The sequence below is a fragment of the Hesperophylax consimilis genome, chromosome 26, assembly GCF_061612785.1.
Source record: "Hesperophylax consimilis isolate HC1 chromosome 26, BYU_Hcon_1.0, whole genome shotgun sequence".
Taxonomy (NCBI): domain Eukaryota; kingdom Metazoa; phylum Arthropoda; class Insecta; order Trichoptera; family Limnephilidae; genus Hesperophylax; species Hesperophylax consimilis.
The window spans coordinates 1,969,494-1,989,835 of record NC_142861.1 but is presented as its reverse complement, the minus strand read 5'-3'; the positions used below and the strand labels follow the sequence as shown (position 1 = coordinate 1,989,835).

Genomic DNA, 20,342 nt, shown 5'->3' with positions numbered 1-20,342 from the left:
AACTTGACACGAGGAAGAAAAACGGTGAAACAAATATCACAATCAAATACGTGAACTCAGTCCCAAAAATTATAAACTGTGTACCAAAAAACTACGACAGCAAATAATAAAGTGCTATTATCAAAATGTGAGAGGGATCCGCACCAAACTTCCCATTTTGGTAGCATCGGCAGCAACCATCAGCAGTGATATTTTCTTTCTATCCGAAACATGGCTTGACTCGGGAATTAAATCTGCTGAATTAGGCTTCCCTAATTTTAATATATACCGCACGGACAGAAATTCTAAAACAAGTGCCAAAACACGAGGGGGTGGTGTAGCCATTGCTATCTCAAAAAATCTCAGTTCCTCAAAAATATCCACGAAGAACCCAAGCATCGAGCAAATTTTTGTCAAAGTGAACACTTCTGGCGGAAAAATAATAGTGGGATGTGCGTACCTACCTCCAAATTCTGACGTTCAATGCTACAGCAATCACTGTGAAGAGGTTGAATCAATTTGCGCCCAATACCCTCATACAAAATTACTTCTAGTTGGTGATTACAACCTCCCACATTACGACTGGTGTAATATAAGTACTGACAATTATTGTTCCAATGTTAAAATTCGTGTAGTTAGAGATATGGCCCTGTTCTTGGGACTAACTCAGTGTAATTGTGTTCATAACATAGGTGGCCGTACATTGGACTTGGTCTTGTCTAATGTGTCTGATATATGTGTTGTGAGAAGCACAGAAATACTTTTGCCCGTCGATGTTTACCATCCGCCACTAGAAATATGTATGTCTAATCTTAAACCAATTCCCACTGTAAAAAAGATAGAAGAAACTCGCAATTTCAAAAAAGCAGACTATGTTCAAATTTCTAACTTTCTTAAACAGAGTGACTGGTCATTTTTAGATACTGATGCTGATATTAATGTACAGCTTGTAAAATTTTACTCCATTGTTAATTCTGCAATCAAAAATTTTGTACCTTTGACAGTTTATAGGGAAACTGAATTTCCAAAATGGTTCTCAAAAGAACTGATTGACTTAATTTACGTCAAAAAAATATCGCACAAGAGGTTCAAACAAAGTCGCCTGGCTATCGATTATACTGCCTTTCAAAAAATGAGGGCAGAATGTAATAAGCTCTCTACTAAATGTTATAACAGTTACATGAGTGTTGTCGAAAGCTCTCTCATAGAGGACTCAAATTTCTTTTGGAAATATATTAAATCCCAAAAAGAAAATGGAACTTATATACCTAGTACTATGTCATTCGATTGTAAACAATCACAAAATTTACAGGAAACTGTTAATCTGTTTGCTGAGTTTTTTGGTGGTGTATATGTTAGTAATAGTGTAGACAGTAAGTACTCTTGTTCTAATTTGGTTGAAAACCTTGATATATCTGACTGTACAGTAACTATAGAGGACGTTATGTCTAAGCTGAAGAGTCTCGATTCCCGCAAATCCTCAGGACCCGATAAAGTTCCACCTAGATTCCTAGTTAATTGTATGCATTCATTGTCACATCCCATACATAAGTTATTTATGAAGTCACTCTCATCAGGTGTGTTTCCTGACCTTTGGAAGTTTAGTCATTTGACGCCTATTTTCAAAAAAGGAAATAAGAGCGAAGTAACAAATTATAGGCCAATATGCATAATGTCTACTTTACCCAAACTTTTCGAAAGCCTAGTACTAGACAAGTTAATATCTCAATTTAAACGAGTAATCTCACCAATTCAACATGGATTTATTAAAGGAAGATCAACGCTTTCCAATTTAATATTATACACTAATGATATCGTTAATGGCTTTATCACATCATATCAAACTGACTCCATATATACTGACTTCAGTAAAGCATTTGATAAAGTAAACCACAGAATCTTAATACGTAAATTAAAATTGTTGGGAGTGAGAGGGAGCATGTTTGAATGGTTTAAGAGTTATCTGTTGGGAAGGTACTTAGCGGTAAAGGTTGATTCATTCACTTCTTACAAATTTGCGGCATCAAGTGGAGTACCGCAGGGATCTCATCTGGGCCCAATATTATTTTGTTTGTTCATCAATGACATAGTAAATATTTTTAGCAAAGTCAAAGTTCTGTTATTTGCTGATGATTTGAAGATCTACAGAATAATTAAAGATGATAATGATCGCGCTATTTTGCAGTCGAATCTGAATAAACTATTTGCTTGGTGTTCAGAAAATGATTTGCAACTAAATATTAGTAAATGCCAGATTATTAGTTTTTACAAAGGTAAAAATCCTCTTCATTTTTCTTATTTCATTAATGGCGCTAATCTTCTTCGAGTTTCACAGATTCTAGATCTCGGTATCTTATTCCACGAAAGTCTACAGTTTAACTTACACATCGATGAAACTACTAGCGATGCAATGAGAATGCTCGGTTTTATTTTGAGAATGGGGGCAAAGTTTAAAAATGTGTTAACTTTAAAACATTTATATTGCTCATTAGTACGAAGTAAAATAGAATATAATTCAACAGTATGGTCACCGTTCTACAAAGTCCATTCTCAAGCCTTAGAAAAGGTACAAAATAAATTTCTTCGGTACATCAATTTTAAAATGAATATTCCCATCGAATTTATAAATTATAATAACTTACGTACCGAAACCAGACTTCTCAAACTATCGGATAGAAGAGTTCTAACTGATATATTATTTTTATTCAAAATTATCAAATCTCTCATTGACAGCCCTGAATTATTGGAATTAATTTATATGAATGTACCTGCCAGACAAACTCGAAGCATAGACACTTTTAAATGTAACAATAACCTCAATACTAACTACTCTTTGTACTCACCAATTCCAAGAATTCATCACCTTGCAAACAAATATTGTAAACTTATCGACATATTTGGTGTTAATAACTTTGAGAGTTTCAAAAGGCAACTAATTTTAGACCTTTTTGCTAAGTATTAACTTGTAGTATTTATTAGCTTTAAAAAAAAAGGTCTAGCCTTCATACTTTTTTATACCTTCATACATTTACTTTACCATATTATTTTCTAATTACCTTATGAATAAATTATATTTAGCTATTTTATCCATGTACATGTTACACTTATATACATATACTGTCAACTTATTATGTAAAAGCCCAATAGGGCGTTAATAAATAATTAATTAAAAAAAAATACTCTTTCTTATTACTAACTATGGGTTAGAAAAATCATTATCTAATTATGGCTAACAGATTGCATCCACCGGTTCGTCGATCGCTAATACAAAACTATATGGTTAAGAAAGCGATGATTTAGATGGTTTGGATATATAGAGCGAATGAACGAAGAAAGGAGTGTAAATCACGTTGATGCGAATGGAAGAAGAAGTCGGTGGGGCTCGAGGAAGATACGGCACGATCATACGATGAAGACTCGGCATGATCACTTGAGCCCGTTACTTGAGTCGGGCCTTGTCAAGAGTCAAAAGAACAGAAGACAATGTATGATGCATGAATGAGGCAGGGAGTGTGTGCAAGACCTGCGGAAACGGCACGATGGTCAGTTAGTTATGAGTGTATTTTCATTAGTATTTATTTAATTATTATTATTAATTTTATCGTTGGGTGTGTAATGACGGCACAAAATTGATAAATCACTCTAAAAAAGGTATGTAAAGTGTATTTTTATTTTGTTAAGTATGTTTGCTTGAAGTAGTTAGTATGGCTTTTGAATTTATTTTGTAGGTAGTCCTTTTTTTGAAGTTTTTTTTTGTGAATTCCGCACAAGGCGTCTGTTCCCAATCGTCTGGAGCTAGTGAGACTATGGCATCCCCAATTGGGGTATGTTGTGAGGAGGTTGAAGGTAGTGGCGAGAGGAAAGAGATGGGGGAGTACCTGGCTATTCAGATCTGGTCACCAAACACGGTTAAAGCCATTTCAAGCAAAGATTCGATTCTGAATGTTGGACTTTCACCAGGGCCATTTAGGCCACCTTAGGCCATTCGTACATGGAGATATTACAAGGGACTCTACTTTCGTCATACTATTTTACTATTGTTCGAACATAATGGGTTTCACTTTCTTTTGCACGCAACTGACAGTGCTGGTAGTACGCTACGTAAGTTGCATTCTATCTACTGCACGTTTGACAGAAATGACGTCCGAACATGATTTGAATGTTAAATTTGTTCTGCAGGTGGGAAAATATCGATGTTTGTATAACTACTAGCTAACGTGTACCCAGCGTTGCTGGGGGTTATCTTTAGGACATAGAAATATACCATCAGGAACTTTTCTGTATACCTTTTTAAGATATACAATTCCGTAGTACATAATTTTCATGTATCTCATAAGGTTTAGCCAGCATTAGCAATGTAAGTGCCCGAAAATATTTTTTTACAACACAATTACAAAACATCGACTTTTCTCTACTTTCCAAGATTATAACATGCTCTTTTTATATACATAAACCTTCAGGAAGAAATTCTCTAAATGATAGTGAAAACTCTATCAAAATACGTTGCGTAGTTAGAAGAACTAAACGCACAAACAGACAGACGCGGATAGCGACTTTATTTTATACTTCTTCAAATTTTGCAATTTCACTTTGTGGCACCATTTTATTACACCTGTCTCTATATACTTGACAATTTAGTTTTTAGTACATTAATTGTCCTGATGAAGAGAACATCGTTCTCGAAACATGTTGACTTTATATAAAAAATAAAGATTATCGTGGTAAAAACAAAGTGTTTTAATTATTTTATACTGTTTAGAGATAATTTACCGGAATATGTAAGAAAAGATTTAGCAGAGATTGACGTTGGAATGAAAAGTGAATTTGACATCATTCTCATGTAGTTCCTTGGCGGCGACGAATGCCCTACAATTATTAACATTTATTTAATTGTATGGATGAACCCAAAATCTTCTTTTAGATCGTTTTTTTATGCTTACAAATATAGAGAACAATATTACTGTCTTTATCGCTAGAGTCACTTGACATCGTATTTACTCAACGGCTGCATGTGAAAAAATGATCAAGTTCCGTAGGTTTCGGGTAGCATTGTTTACGGAATCCAGCATTAAAGAGTAGCATACCGGTAGGCTACTTATGGTTGCGTCACAGTCGCATAGCTTGTAAGTATCTCCATGTACAAAGGGCCTTAAAGCATCTTTGGGAAATGATGTAGCATGTTGGTTAGCTGGTAGAAAAAAGTAGTTGTAGAAAAAAAACTTAATACAAGCATGTTTAATTTAATATATTTGGTTCTAATGTATTAATAATCGTTGTCATTTGATGTGTATTTTAATGTATTAATTCTGTGCTTACAAAATAGCTAATCCCATGACCTTTCATAAAATCATTTATATTTCAACACCGTACGAGGAAAAAACATAATTTTAACCAAAATCACATTAGTTTCAAATGTCCCGGTATTACTATTAAATGAATTAATCATGTAGAGTCACCAATCGATTTTTATTTTGACAAAAAATATTCCATTATTTAACCACTCAGGCCTCTGGCATATTGACTTTCTAATCTAATTTATTTCTTAAAGATGCTGCCAGAAGGTCGGAGTACTTCCGCTTTGCAATAAAATCCAAATAAATGGAATATTTCTGAACCCATCTGAAAACTAAAAATTTTACTTTTCTAAAACATTTAATTTAAATTTAAATTTAAAACATTTTTTTTAATAAACATTTAATTTTTGAAATATTACATTTTTTCAGTGCAAACTGATGAAAAGTATTAAAAATGGCTCACCTTACTGTTTTTCTGACTAAAGTTACTGACAATTAAAAAAACACACATTTTATTAGACAAATGTATTACAAACATTTTTGTCATTTCATGTAAAAATAATTGCGTTGGAAATCTTTAGTTTCATAGAGAGGTGCACATTTTAATTTGTCTATCTTTATTTGTTTATCTTCTAGGTTTGAATATTAAGTGTGCTGTTTTATCTTTATCACATAGTATAGATCAGAGGTTCCCAAAGTGGTCTATATGGACCCCCAGGGATCGATATCGGCATGCTGGGGGTCTATGTCAGCGAGAAAAAAATTTGGGAGTCCACGAGATTCAAATGGGGGTACATATGAGCGGACCCCCATTTACCTCAAGTCAACATTTAGGAGTCTCGTAAATGACACAATAGACCTAACACAAATATAATAGACTGAGAAATTACTTATTTGATGTTTGTATTTTTCGTAAAGTTGTTAATTGAGGTATATAAATAGAGTCTACGTTCCTTTTCTCGTCAGAATTAATATATTCAAGCAAAACATTGCACATTGGAAGCCGCGAATTTTCCTAGTTCCCCAACTTGTTTTTGAAAAACGTCCAGGGTAATAATGACGTTCAACATTTAAATGTACTTTACACAGACTTTAAAACTAAGTTTGAGGAAATTTTGACTATGGAAATGCAACGTTGAAGAATCGGATACCATGTGACAAGAAGAACTGACCGGAATAAGCACTGACAAAGAACTTAAGGGGCAGTTCTGTAGGGCTAGCTACAGAAAGAAATTCCCGTTGCTTATCCTGCTTCATTTTCATTTGTTGTAATACCTCACAAGGGTGCCCCTGTCTGCACAATGTAAAGACAGAGCAACTTTACCGCCACCCAGTTGTTGGGCAGGCAAGGGAAGGGAATATTTTTACCAAAAAAATTAATGATTACTCTGTTAGCCTGAGAGGTTAAATGAATTAATCACTTAGAATCATAAATCGATTCCATTATTCAATAATAGTCAATTAAATATTCTAAATCAATTTCTAGTGAAGAATTTATTACAAATTTTGCATATTATTTAAGTTAAGGTTATTTTGTCAGTTATTTGTTGCAAATAGTATTTTATCTAACCATTATTACTGTAGGTAATGTGACACACAACCCAATGCGTCAGTTTTAACATGTTTAAATGTCACGCCGACACGAACACTTGACACGGTGGACGTGTCACAATCTAGATTAATTTATTTTCTCAATCCCCCGGGAATCATCTAGTAATCGATGGGCTCGGTTTTACAAACTAATATCCTAATGTAAAAAAGTTTTGTGGAATTTTTTTGTTCTGCATAACACTCCCAACTGCTCAGAGCAAGTGGAATTATATCATTCTAAATTTCAAGAATTTTGCGAGGTTAGAAAATGTGGAGAATATTTATTTATTTATATTAAGTACAATTTGCTATTTAAATTACATAGAATCCATTCAGAAGATCAGTATTTTGCTAACCTTAATTATTATTATTATTATTGAGGTATGTTATTATAGCCTTCTTGTAACTATACTGCGTGCAGTTAAAAAAATCTACTATTTCTGTTGCAAGTAAAAGTATTGCAATTTAGGTACAAGCAGTATCTAAATGACTCAGTCCTGATATTATTGCTATTATACAGGGTTTTCCAATAAGAGGTGTTATTTTGAATAGCCTGCTATTTCGGTAGATGTTACTTTTGAAGCTGTCAATTTTTTGACATTTGACAAGTAGAAACTACGCTATTAATAAAAATGGAACGATACACGCTTCAACAACGCATTGAAATTATTAAAATTCACTTGAGTGAATCAACTGCAAATCATCTTGAGTGATGAGGCCCATTTCCACCTCGGTGGCTTCGTCAACAAGCAAAATTGTCGCATCTGGGGCTCGGAAAACCCAAGAGTTATTGTTGAAAAGCCTCTCTATCCTCGACGTGTGACTTGGTGCGGTTTATGGTCCGGCGGAGTCATTGGACCTTACTTTTTCGAAAATGAGGCTGGAGCAACAGTTACGGTGAATGGATTGCGCTATCGAGAGATGATTAATGATTTTTTATGGCCGGAATTCGATGGTATTGATCTGGACAACGTTTACTTTCAACAAGACGGCGCTACGTGCCACACAAGCAACGAAACCATTGATCTTTTACGATTGAATATCAAAAAAACACCTCTTATTGGAAAACCCTGTATTATTAAAATGAATTTTCGGTTGAGCCGTTCTAGTTGGTATGTTGAAGGTGAGTGGGCTCAGTAAATCAGGGCTGTCTATAACATATATGATGTTTGGGAAGTAGCCATTCAGACCTTGTCACTGAACTTAGATAAAGCCATTTCGAGCAATGCTTTATTTATGAATGTTGGTTTTTCACCTGGACGGTTTAATTAGTGTATTTCACTCCGTGAGATCTAATGCCGGATATCTCAGCACCGGGTACTCACCAGTATCCCGGTGACATCCTACCATTCAAAATTGGAATGTTAAGTGGCTTTAGCTCTCTTTGGTGACTAGATCTGAATAGCCAGGTACTTTAGATATTAATTAATTCTCAGACTTTTGTTTATCTAAAACTCAATTTCAATGCTGTGTAAAAATAGGTACTAAATATATTAGCAACGCTGATAGATTTCCCAGGTGGAATTAGAAACTACTAATTTTAATGTGTAAATATCTTTAGTACCGAATTAATTAAGTTCTGTAAAGTCCGGTATATCAGTCAGTCCTTATCCTTGCTATGTGCGAGATTCCTCGATCAAATTTAAGCAGGCTAAATAGGCCGCTTAAGCCTTGATAAGCCGCAGAACAGTTCATTTTTTAGACACCGCGGCGCTAGCAGTAACAAATGTCAAATATGACGTTTACGTGATTAATTATTTGCTTCCATATCATTGAAATGTATTTAAGTTGCATAATTTTTTAATACGGACTGTTATTTTCATCGAGCAATGAGGGATTTTGATGTTATTAATTGATAATCAATCTGAAATAGACAAATAGTCTGGTAAGGTATTATAAGAGGAATTTTTTCAATGTTTATATTCATAATTTCATGAATACTCCAGTAAAACAAATACTATTTAAAATTAGTATCCTCGCATATAGCACCATGCTGATTGAAGTGGGGAACTTTATCAAAAATCAACTCGTAAATTACACCCGCCAAAAAAAACACTGCTGTCGTTGGAACTTTGAAATTTTGTGATCTCGCGACGACTTAGAGAGCATAGATAAACCACCCACGTAGACAGTAGTTTGATTTTACAAAGAAAAAGCAAACATGTCCCTCTAATAAAATCGTACACAATTCGTATAATATTGCCGATATCAAGACTTCCGACCAATATACGGATTATGTTCCAAGCCGTGCTAAGCTCGACATTTAAATCAGGGCGAGCTTAAAATCAACTTATATACCGGGCCTAAGTGTAAGTTCTGATATCACTACCGTCAATCTCCCAACGAGTATATCTATGAGTATATAACACTAAGTTAAATGTACATGTTTATTGCCCTTGTTTTGGCAAAAGTAACTAAAACCCTACACACACTTTTATAAGATAGACAATTTGAAAGTTAGGATATGAAGTTAAAATCAGAATTGTTTTTTTATTGTTTATACATGGTGTTTGGAAATTCACGGTACAAGCGAAAACATGGTAAATCCATGTACATCACATTTGAAGTCGATTTTGTTGTAGTTACATGTACCTTTTTTGATTTAAGCTTTCGTTTTCAAGTAAACCAGGTCTGAAATTAGAAGATTTTTTTTTTTGTCAATTACCGGATATTCGGACGCTTCGGATTTATTATCAGCTGTTTATATTGTCTTTTAAAATGCATCAAAGTCTAGACCTGACTACAAAAATTTCTTAACCAAAGTTTCATAATAAGTAAAATTAATATTCAGATAAAAGCGATAATCAGTGCTGCTGTGGGTAGCGAAACGCGGGATTCCACCATGTATTTGTATGAGCTTTTGCGGCTAGCTCAAATCTAAAACACTGCCAATTCCACCACGCCGCCTATAGGCGGTACATTTTGGCTTGTTTTGCAAAACGGGCGTTGTTCATACTGTATATTATATATACTGTCAATTTCGATAATAAGATTTTTTCACTGGTCCGGCACAAATATGACAGGCGAAAATCAACAACGTTTCACTACACATAGCCGAAATCCGCCTAGGTTTGAACAGTGAGAATACCGCATACTCATTCGGTTTTCAGCGGCAGCGAATATCGCCTATATCTGATAAGCCTTAATAGAAAAAAAATTCAAATAAAAGTTATATAAATCAACAAGAACTCTCTTAAACTTCTCTCGTTACAACTTGTGTATTGTCTGGTGACCGTTGCATGAAAGGGGGATGATATTTGACTCCTCTTGAGGAATCTAAATATCATAAATGTCAGGTTGTACATTGCGTGTGTGTGTCTTGCTTAGCCCTGAAGATGATGGCAGTGATGCAGAACAAGGAGCCATCGCTGCCCACGGAGTTTCTGGTGACGGGGCGGACGGGTCGCCGCAACGCCATGCCGGACATCCTAGACCCCCCGCACGCCGGAGCCAGCACGGCCGGCCTGCCCGAGAGACTGCAGCAGCTTGCCACCTCAGGTACTGCTCACCATATTCATTGTGCCAAGAGTTCTGATAATGGATGCCATTCCCGACATTACAACGTAATGCCAATACAACAACACTTTTTGTTGACAATTGTTTCGCTTACCGAGTTGCAGTGCCAACGATACTATTTTCATCGGGTAGAGTAAATTGTTTTATGCTACAATGAAATACAAAGATATGAAGTTTCTGAAATGCCTTTATAAAAATCGGTTGGTTAAACGCCCCAATACTAAAAAATTGTATGCGTCAAAAACCTCCATAAGAGAAACCTACGACACAATATCAGTATTATTATCGCTTTTTTCAATTTTTTTTCCTCTCGTAAAACTGTTTTTTATATAATACTAGCTGACGTGAACCTGACGTTGCTCGAGGTCATGAATGGTTTGGAATAAAGTTTTCAAGGTGGAATTATTATTATTTTAAAGAAATGAAAAAGTTAGCTTTTTATCAGTTTTTGTTTCACTTGATAGTGCCATGTCTTCTTGGGGCGTCCCCGACCTCTTCTGTCATTCAAAACTCTCTCTAAACACTTCTAACACTAACAAGATCAAACTTTGAAATATCAAAACTCTCTCTAAACACTTCTAACACTAACAAGATCAAACTTTGAAATATCAAAACTCTCTCTAAACACTTCTAACACTAACAAGATCAAACTTTGAAATATCAAAACTCTCTCTAAACACTTCTAACACTAACAAGATCAAACTTTGAAATATCAAAACTCTCTCTAAACACTTCTAACACTAACAAGATCAAACTTTGAAATATCAAAACTCTCTCTAAACACTTCTAACACTAACAAGATCAAACTTTGAAATATCAAAACTCTCTCTAAACACTTCTAACACTAACAAGATCAAACTTTGAAATATCAAAACTCTCTCTAAACACTTCTAACACTAACAAGATCAAACTTTGAAATATCAAAACTCTCTCTAAACACTTCTAACACTAACAAGATCAAACTTTGAAATATCAAAACTCTCTCTAAACACTTCTAACACTAACAAGATCAAACTTTGAAATATTTTAGCAAAATAGGTCCAGTAGTTTTCGAATCTGTAACAAATGAAGAAACATTCATTTTTATATATAATTTACCTACCTATTCTTTTTATCTTTTCATTTTTATATATAATTTACCTACCTATTCTTTTTATCTTTTCATTTTTATATTAATAATTTACCTACCTATTCTTTTTATCTTTTCATTTTTATATATAATTTACCTACCTATTCTTTTTATCTTTTCATTTTTATATATAATTTACCTACCTATTCTTTTTATCTTTTCATTTTTATATATAATTTACCTACCTATTCTTTTTATCTTTTCATTTTTATATTAATAATTTACCTACCTATTCTTTTTATCTTTTCATTTTTATATATAATTTACCTACCTATTCTTTTTATCTTTTCATTTTTATATATAATTTACCTACCTATTCTTTTTATCTTTTCATTTTTATATATAATTTACCTACCTATTCTTTTTATCTTTTCATTTTTATATTAATAATTTACCTACCTATTCTTTTTATCTTTTCATTTTTATATATAATTTACCTACCTATTCTTTTTATCTTTTCATTTTTATATATAATTTACCTACCTATTCTTTTTATCTTTTCATTTTTATATATAATTTACCTACCTATTCTTTTTATCTTTTCATTTTTATATTAATAATTTACCTACCTATTCTTTTTATCTTTTCATTTTTATATATAATTTACCTACCTATTCTTTTTATCTTTTCATTTTTATATTAATAATTTACCTACCTATTCTTTTTATCTTTTCATTTTTATATATAATTTACCTACCTATTATTTTTATCTTTTCATTTTTATATTAATAATTTACCTACCTATTCTTTTTATCTTTTCATTTTTATATATAATTTACCTACCTATTCTTTTTATCTTTTCATTTTATTATCATAATTTTTTGAAGAGAGGAAGGAGTGAACATGGGCGTTAGTCAGGTTGTAGGAGGGAGGAAACACAGAGACCCGTAAATTGTTGCACAACCGAGCTATTGAACTCAAGAATCAGTCGTAGAAATGACACATTCTCATATGTCAGCCTTATACAAACGTTGGGCGTGCGTTTTTCGTATTTTCCGATCATGCACCGGTGCTGAAGGATCAATCTGTGTATAATGTTGATTTATTTATACCTATATGTAGCCCGTAATCAAATAATAATTATTATTATTATAACTCCCGTAGCTAATCTACCATAAGTCAACAATCAGGTGATTACGTTTGTCAGTGTACCTTAAACATCTGCTCCAACTCGCCATTCCATATTTCCAGATCCTGACGAGCCCCAAGCGGGATCCTCGGGAGCAAGCTCCAAGTGCGTCAGCCAGCCCATCAAGCAGCCGGAACCCTCGGCCAGCCAGTCGCCGTCCAGCAATAGTTGAATAGCCGAAACTCACCAATAATACAATTATCCTAGCAAGACGTAGAAGCCAGACGAAGAAGAGGAATAATGGGGAGCTACGCCGTGTTTCCCGAGTCGCCGCTGTTCCAAAATGCCACTAAATCAACTTGGAAATTACATTATTACTTATTGGTTATGTTATGTTCTTCAAACTTCACTTTGGTTTGTTGTGTACTTGGAAATTGTAGTAATTGTATGTATGTCCTACATACTTAGTTGTTTATTTGAGAGCTATACATCATACTATGCTGTTAAATTGAAAATAAATCATGCTACTATGTTGTTAACATGACAGTTTTCCATCATACTATGTTGTTAACTTGAAAGTTATCGAATTTACTATTTTGTATATTTGAGAGCTGTACATCATACTATGCTGTTAAGTTGAGAGTAATGCAACAAACTGTGCTGTTAACTTGAAAGTACTTGATACTATGTTGTTAACATGACAGTTTTCCATCATACTATTTTGTGTATTTGAGAGCTGTACATCATACTATACTATTAAGTTGAGAGTAATGCAACAAACTGTGCTGTTTACTTGATACTATGTTGTTAACATGACAGTTTTCCATCATACTATGTTGTTAACTTGAGAGTTATCCAATTTACTATTTTGTATATTTGAGTGCTATACAGTACTATGCTGTTAAGTTGAGAGTAATGCAACAAACTATGCTGTTTACTTGAAAGTACTTGATACTATGTTGTTAACTTAAAAGTTATACTTCATACTATGTTGTTCACTTGAGAGTTATCCAATTTACCATTTTGTATATTTGAGTGCTATACATCATACTATGCTGTTAAGTTGGCAGTAATGCAACAAACTATGCTGTTAACTTAAAAGTTATACATGATGCCATGTTGTTTACTTGAATTTACAGGATTTTATGCGGTTTACTTTTATGCTATACGTCATACTATTTTGTTTACTTAAAGTAATAATATTAATTGGATTATTTGTATAGCGCTGTTTTTGTGAAAAATCACCTCAAGTACGCTGACTAATATTATCTCACTGTCGATGGAAAGTGCATTTAATGAACTAGATGATCTGCCTACTGCCCCAAACTTCATAGAATTACACATGCGGTTTTACAACACATTGTAAAACATACCCTAAATAAATAAATAAATCATGGATTTGTGATGAATTAATTTTGTAATTTCAATTTTGCATTTTTTTTCCACACTGATTGATATAATTCAAGCTTTCAACTTGGAAGACAGTCTTTGGCATACAAATGCGGTTCACTTATTCGTATGTGCGTATGTAATAGTCAATTATAGTTGTCGGACTAAATGGTTCAATGACAACATAAAAATTTAACACTCATTTTAACCCTTCAGCCTCTGGCACATTCTGTCAGACGGTCGGAGTATTTTCGTTTTGTAACAAAATCCAAATAAATTGAATATTTCTGAACATTTCAAAAAACTAAAAACTGTTTTTAAAAGGTGATGACTTTCAGATTTTATTATTAGAAATAAACTTATAATTTTTTAAATATTAAAAATTTAAATGCAGCCATTAAAAAAAAAAAATTCAAAACGGTTTACCTAACGTTTTTTTGTAATAAAAATACTGCTAATTAAAATTAAATAAAAACACACATTTTATTAGACGAATGCATTATTACAAACGTTAGCGACACCTCACTTTTTTGCCGTTTCATATTGAAAATAAATAAATAAAAAATTTGTTTCATAAATTTTTTTCAATTTGCGATTGGAAACTTTGGTTTCATAGAGGTATACGTTTTATTCTCTTGTAGTTAACTTCTTGATTTGAATATAAAGCGTGAGATTTTCTCTTTCTAACACTGTTTAGATCATATTTATCACCATGAAAGTAAGGGAGATACAACGCTTTCTATGAGACCGTTCCGAAAAGTGAACAAATTAGCTTGATTGGTTGATACTTTGTTTACTTGCAGTAATTTTTAAATTTCACGAAAACAATCCTGACTAACTTAATGTTTACAAGTATTATTACATATGTATTAAATATGTAACAATAATCAGCATTTTATCCAAAGACTGCCCTTTGAGTATGTGTTTTCTAATCTGTGAATCAAGAATAGGTTTAGTATTCCAAGTAGTTTTAAATAATAATTTATTGATGGATTTGTAAGTTATTTTCTGAATGTTTTCAACAAATTGTACAGTAGATGTAATCATTAGATTTAGGACTAAGGTGTTTTTAACAAATCAAAAATGTACAAAATGTAAATGGTTTGTTTTTGTATGAATTTTGAAAAAATATTTAGGTATGCATTTTAGCTACATAGTGAATTATCATGTTCAGTTTTCTTTTCTTCAATTATTTGATAAAATAATGAATAATTCAAATTTGTACTTACTGTGAATATTTGATTCAATTTTATTGTAAAAAAAAATTAATTAACATCAAAACGTAATCTTTTTTTCTCTTTTAAATAAATAAAACTATGTTTTTGCATGGCCGTATCGCAATACTCATAATCGCATTGTGTATACTCATCTTAACTTATGTAACCTAACCTGACAGATATGCACAATGTGTTTGTGAGCGTATTAATACAGTCGCTCAAAAACAAATTTAGGCTCTTCCTCCACAGGCATGCACAAGTATCCGATACTCGACGATTCAAGTATCTTGGCGACTAGCGCAAACTTAAGTTGCCGAGAAATTTTTAACTCGTTGGCCAAGCTAGTCTCACGCAAACCATTGAGGTTGTTCGCACTCATGTTGTCGAGACTTAAAACATGGTGTCATTTGTGTAAAGACATTTTGTAACAATGCTTGTAGCTTAAATCAATGCTAGGAAAAAAACAGTCAACAAAGAATGACAGGATATAAAACTGTTTGGTTGTCATGAAAGCAATCTGGTTTTGACATTTTGAGAATTCAACAAATGATTGTTGGCGACACGGCCCCGTGATTTCAGGAGGTCTAGCACGGACGATTGATAAAACCCTGTGGCAATATGCTATTGACTAAATTTGCTAACTATAGTCAATTAGCAGTCAACAATTGATAAATAAATTTTAACGCTGCCTACATAGTATCAGATAAGCTTCGATTAACTGTCAATGTACACATCTTTTTTTAATGTCGTTCATTATGCAAAATTACTGGCTTATTAACGAACGGAGATGGACTAACGAAGCTCTTAGAATTGAAAGAAGTACATATACGCGGCGAGTTGAATGATGGGCCAATGACACTGCATTTGGAGAAACGAAATTTGTTCACATAAGTTGTGATAAAGACTTCATTAACTCCGCATATTAACATTTTCAATTCAACATTATCAATTTATTAATATATTTTACATAGCTGTTTGACATTTCGAAATATCATTTCATCGACAATACCTCCAGCAAATATCGATTTCTTATGTATTGCGTTATCAATGTCAGTCTGCTATCAACAGTGCGACCGTGCTTGGAAAATCAGTATAAAACCGTTGGTAGTTACGTTTATCAATCCGATATTGTAAAGGTATCGATTTCACTGTGCTAGACCTCCTGTAGCGACGTGTGCGAAGTGTGCGCGACAAGTTGTTTGCGACATAAATACACAACGTATGTATCCCTGTGGAAGAAAGGCCTTATCTAATAGTAGATAAACTAACTGGGATGACCGTCAGTTTGTTTCAAAATACATTATATAAAAGAATCTACAATGAAATTTTTAATTTTTATTTCCTTTGTTAAAGTTTTTATGATTTCTTTATTTATTTATTGTAAAGTGATGATTGATGTTCCAAGCATGAATGGTGTGTGAATTAGCTGATGTCTAAAACAATCCAATTAATTAATATTTTTCATAATTCTGTTGTATTCTATTATTTTGTTGACGATGTGTAACTTTTTTGGTTTTTATTTCTAAACCAAATAAGGCTATATTAACTCTACCTATATTTCTTGAATCTCATTTATGCATTTTTTATGTAGTGTTTTATTTTTTAAAAAAAACTTGCTAGATTATCTATGATTTAAAAAATCTTTTATTTAACTTGTTATTTTGTGGTCACAAATAATAAATTCTCACTGGAAATCTTTTAATTTGAAAGAATTTTAATTTATTCTTGTCATTCTGGTTCAATTATGGACGCAATCCGATAATTTATTTAATAATACCGAAACTCAAGTGTCGTGGGTTAAATGCTCTGCTCTGTTAAATCATTGCAATCTATATTTCTCCCTTATAACTTTCTTTCTTCAACTACTGGAGTGATAGGTACCCAAATTTGGGTAGCACTGCTCATGCCCTTGAGCGATAACTTTTGATTAGTACTGCACATGCCATAGGCGATAGCTATCCAAATTTCATGTCTTTGAGCGATAGCTACCCAAATTTGGGTAGTACTGCACATGCCCTAAGCGATAGCTACTCAAATTTGATGCCCTTAAGCGATAGCTACCTAAATATGGGTAGCACTGCTCATGCCCTCCAGTGATAAATTTGGGTAGTACTGCACATGCCATAGGCGATAGCTTCCCAAATTTCATGCCTTTGAGCGATAGCTACCCAAATTTGGGTAGTACTGCACATGCCATAAGCGATAGCTTCCCAAATTTCATGCCTTTGAGCGAAGGCTACCCAAATTTGGGTAGTACTGCACATGCCCCAAGCGATATCTACTCAAATTTCATGTCCTTGAGCGATATTTACCCAAATTTGGGTAGTACTGCACATGCCCTAAGCGATAGCTACCCAAATTTGGGTAGTATATTGCTCATGCCCTTGAGCGATAGCTACCCAAATTTGGGTAGCTATCGCTGATGATATTGGTGATAAAATAAATGAATATGGGATAAGCGGCGAAATATAGATGCATTCTTTGGTTTTAAACCCCAGTAAGTAGTTTATGTTTCAGTATTAATATTCCGAGGTACATATGATTTTTGGAATAAGCTTGGCCGTGAATCTAAAACCTGAAATCTCTATCGCTTCAGGCGTTGTATTTTTAAATACTCGAGGGTTAAAAAAAATAAATGCTCGTTGTGTTAAGAATATTTTCTTTTTCTTTCATCTTTCGAGACATTTCTAAAGAATCTTTTTTCATATTTCTTAATTATCTTTAAGTTTGTTTTTTTAAAGCTGCCACATCGGCCAGTGTGTCTTGTTATTTCCTATGCGAAATGCCTAAATTCCTAATTATTATAAACAGTGTTTGAGTTATTTAAGCGTGGGGGCTCCGTTATGTTTAAGGAACTCCTCAACTTGTACCATTTCCAAAGTAGTCTGAGCCTCTATGACGACTAGCGTGTTTCCCTTACAAAGGCAAACCCCGCTGTCTAGATCTAGTCACTTTTGTTGTTTTAGCGGTTTGCACATAATGCAAAATTATTTTATAAAATTTTGAAGTATTTTTCAAAATTTATCTGTGTTTTTATTTTTGTGCAAAAAATAATAATAAATAATTATGTGCATACATATTTAAAATACGTAAAAAAAGCTGTTTTATTTCTTATTACTTTCAATGTACGTTAATTTGTACGTCGATTATACGTGAAATGTTACAAAGTACGTTTATGATATTCTAAAAATATTGTTAAGGTTAAACGCGACGTTTGTTATAATCTACGTGTTTATAGATGGCGTTCAGGATGCGCTTGCCCACCAACTGCGTGGTGGGCCTGATCGGGAGAGGCTGTTTTGGTTTCTCCAACCGGTGTTATGGATCGTTTCAAATGAAACACTATAATTCACTTGTTATTCATTTATTTTAGTTTTACAGAGTAACGTCTACACCAGTTAACTGTTATTGACTGTTACTGTATCTAATAGAATCTGCTCTCATAGGAGACTCGCAATACAATCATCAATATCTATAAGGTAAATCAATATCAGTTCGGTTAATGTCAGCTGCCAAATAATTATACAAATACAGGGCTTTCCAATAAGAGGTGTTATTTTGATATTCAATCATAAAAGATCAATGGTTTCGTTGCTTGTGTGGCACGTAGCGCCGTCTTGTTGAAAGTAAACATTGTCCAGATCAATACCATTCAATTCCGGCCATAAAAAATCATTAATCATCTCTCGATAGCGATCCATTCACCATAACTGTTGCTCCAGCCTCATTTTCGAAAAAGTAAGGTCCAATGACTCCGCCGGACCATAAACCGCACCAAACAGTCACACGTTGAGGATAGAGAGGCTTTTCAACAATAACTCTTGGGTTTTCCGAGCCCCAGATGCGACAATTTTGCTTGTTGACGAAGCCACTGAAGTGGAAATGAGCCTCATCACTCAAGATGATTTGCATTTGATTCACTCAAGTGAATTTTAATAATTTCAATGCGTTGTTGAAGCGTGTATCGTTCCATTTTTATTAATGGCGTAGTTTCTACTAGTCAAATGTCAAAAAATGACAGCTTTAAAAGTAACATCTACCGAAATAGCGGGCTATTCAAAATAACACCTCTTATTGGAAAACCCTGTAGTTTGTCACAACACAATTCAAGATGGTTCTATCAGTTATAACAAAGTTGACTGAAATAATGTTGACATTTTATGTTGTACATATGCATTGATATACAATGGAAATAGATAAAATAATATAATATTACTTTAGAGTTCAAAGTGTTATTAATGGCAAGATGCGCCAGGTACATAACACTGGTATCTCGACCCATCGCCTAGTGCTGCAGTGGGAGGGATATATTACACTTATCCCTAGATTTCTGCCCAACCTTCATTCCCTGAAAAAAACCTCTGAAAATAGCTTGAAATGAAGTAAAATGAAAAAACAAATATAATTACGTCAAAAATTTTAATATTTTAAAGCACACAGCGTGCAAAAAGTTTTTTTTAAAATGTTTTAATAAGCACCATCTATGAATGCAAAGATTATAAATTGTGTTACGTTTAATCTTAACAAAAAACAGTTTATTGTGACTTGACATGAATCCTTTGTTTTAATCCATATTTATTTCAATGGTACCTTGCCTCAATTAGGCTGGATTGTTTCATCTTATTCCATGATAACTCAAGACAATGGCAATTCAACACACCTTTAAAAAGTGATAATGTATGGTCATTAAAAGCGATGAAAAAACTAATCTAACCTGTTTTACCTAGTTTTCTTTCATCACCTTCATGACTTTCGTGTTCAACGATTCCGTGATAACTTAACATGTCTATAAAAAGTGATATAAAGTCATTAAAAGCGCTGAAAAAAAACTAACCTATAAACCTAACCTACATAACCTATTTAACCTATAAACCTAACCTAGTTTTCATAACTTTATATCACTTTTTAAGGGTGTGTTGAATTGTCATTTTGATGAGTTATCCAGTCAACAGCTAAAAAGATTTTAATAAATTGCCAGAACATTGTTAAAAAATACAATATATTCTCAAAATTACCATAGATTTTAACCACCATTTTAGCTGAATTGAAATATCTTATCTAACAGTGGTTTGAAAACAAAGTATTTCTACAATGGTTAAATCAATGGTATTAATTGTTGAAATATACCTTTGAAATCAATGGTATTCATGGTTAAAATT

General features: G+C 33.2%; 1 protein-coding gene across 4 annotated transcripts in view; it reads left to right on the top strand.

The window, feature by feature from the left end:
• Positions 1-19,127, top strand: part of LOC149410971 (uncharacterized) — a 37,354-nt gene extending 18,227 nt beyond the window's left edge. For all 4 annotated transcript variants that reach the window (XM_089647136.1, XM_089647135.1, XM_089647134.1 and 1 more), the window contains 2 exons: positions 10,191-10,361; positions 12,700-19,127. In XM_089647136.1, the coding sequence (XP_089503262.1) occupies positions 10,199-10,361; positions 12,700-12,809 (273 nt within the window). In that variant the 5' untranslated portion in view covers positions 10,191-10,198 and the 3' untranslated portion in view covers positions 12,810-19,127. The remainder of the gene's footprint in view (positions 1-10,190; positions 10,362-12,699) is intronic.
• The last annotated feature ends 1,215 nt before the right edge of the window (positions 19,128-20,342 follow it).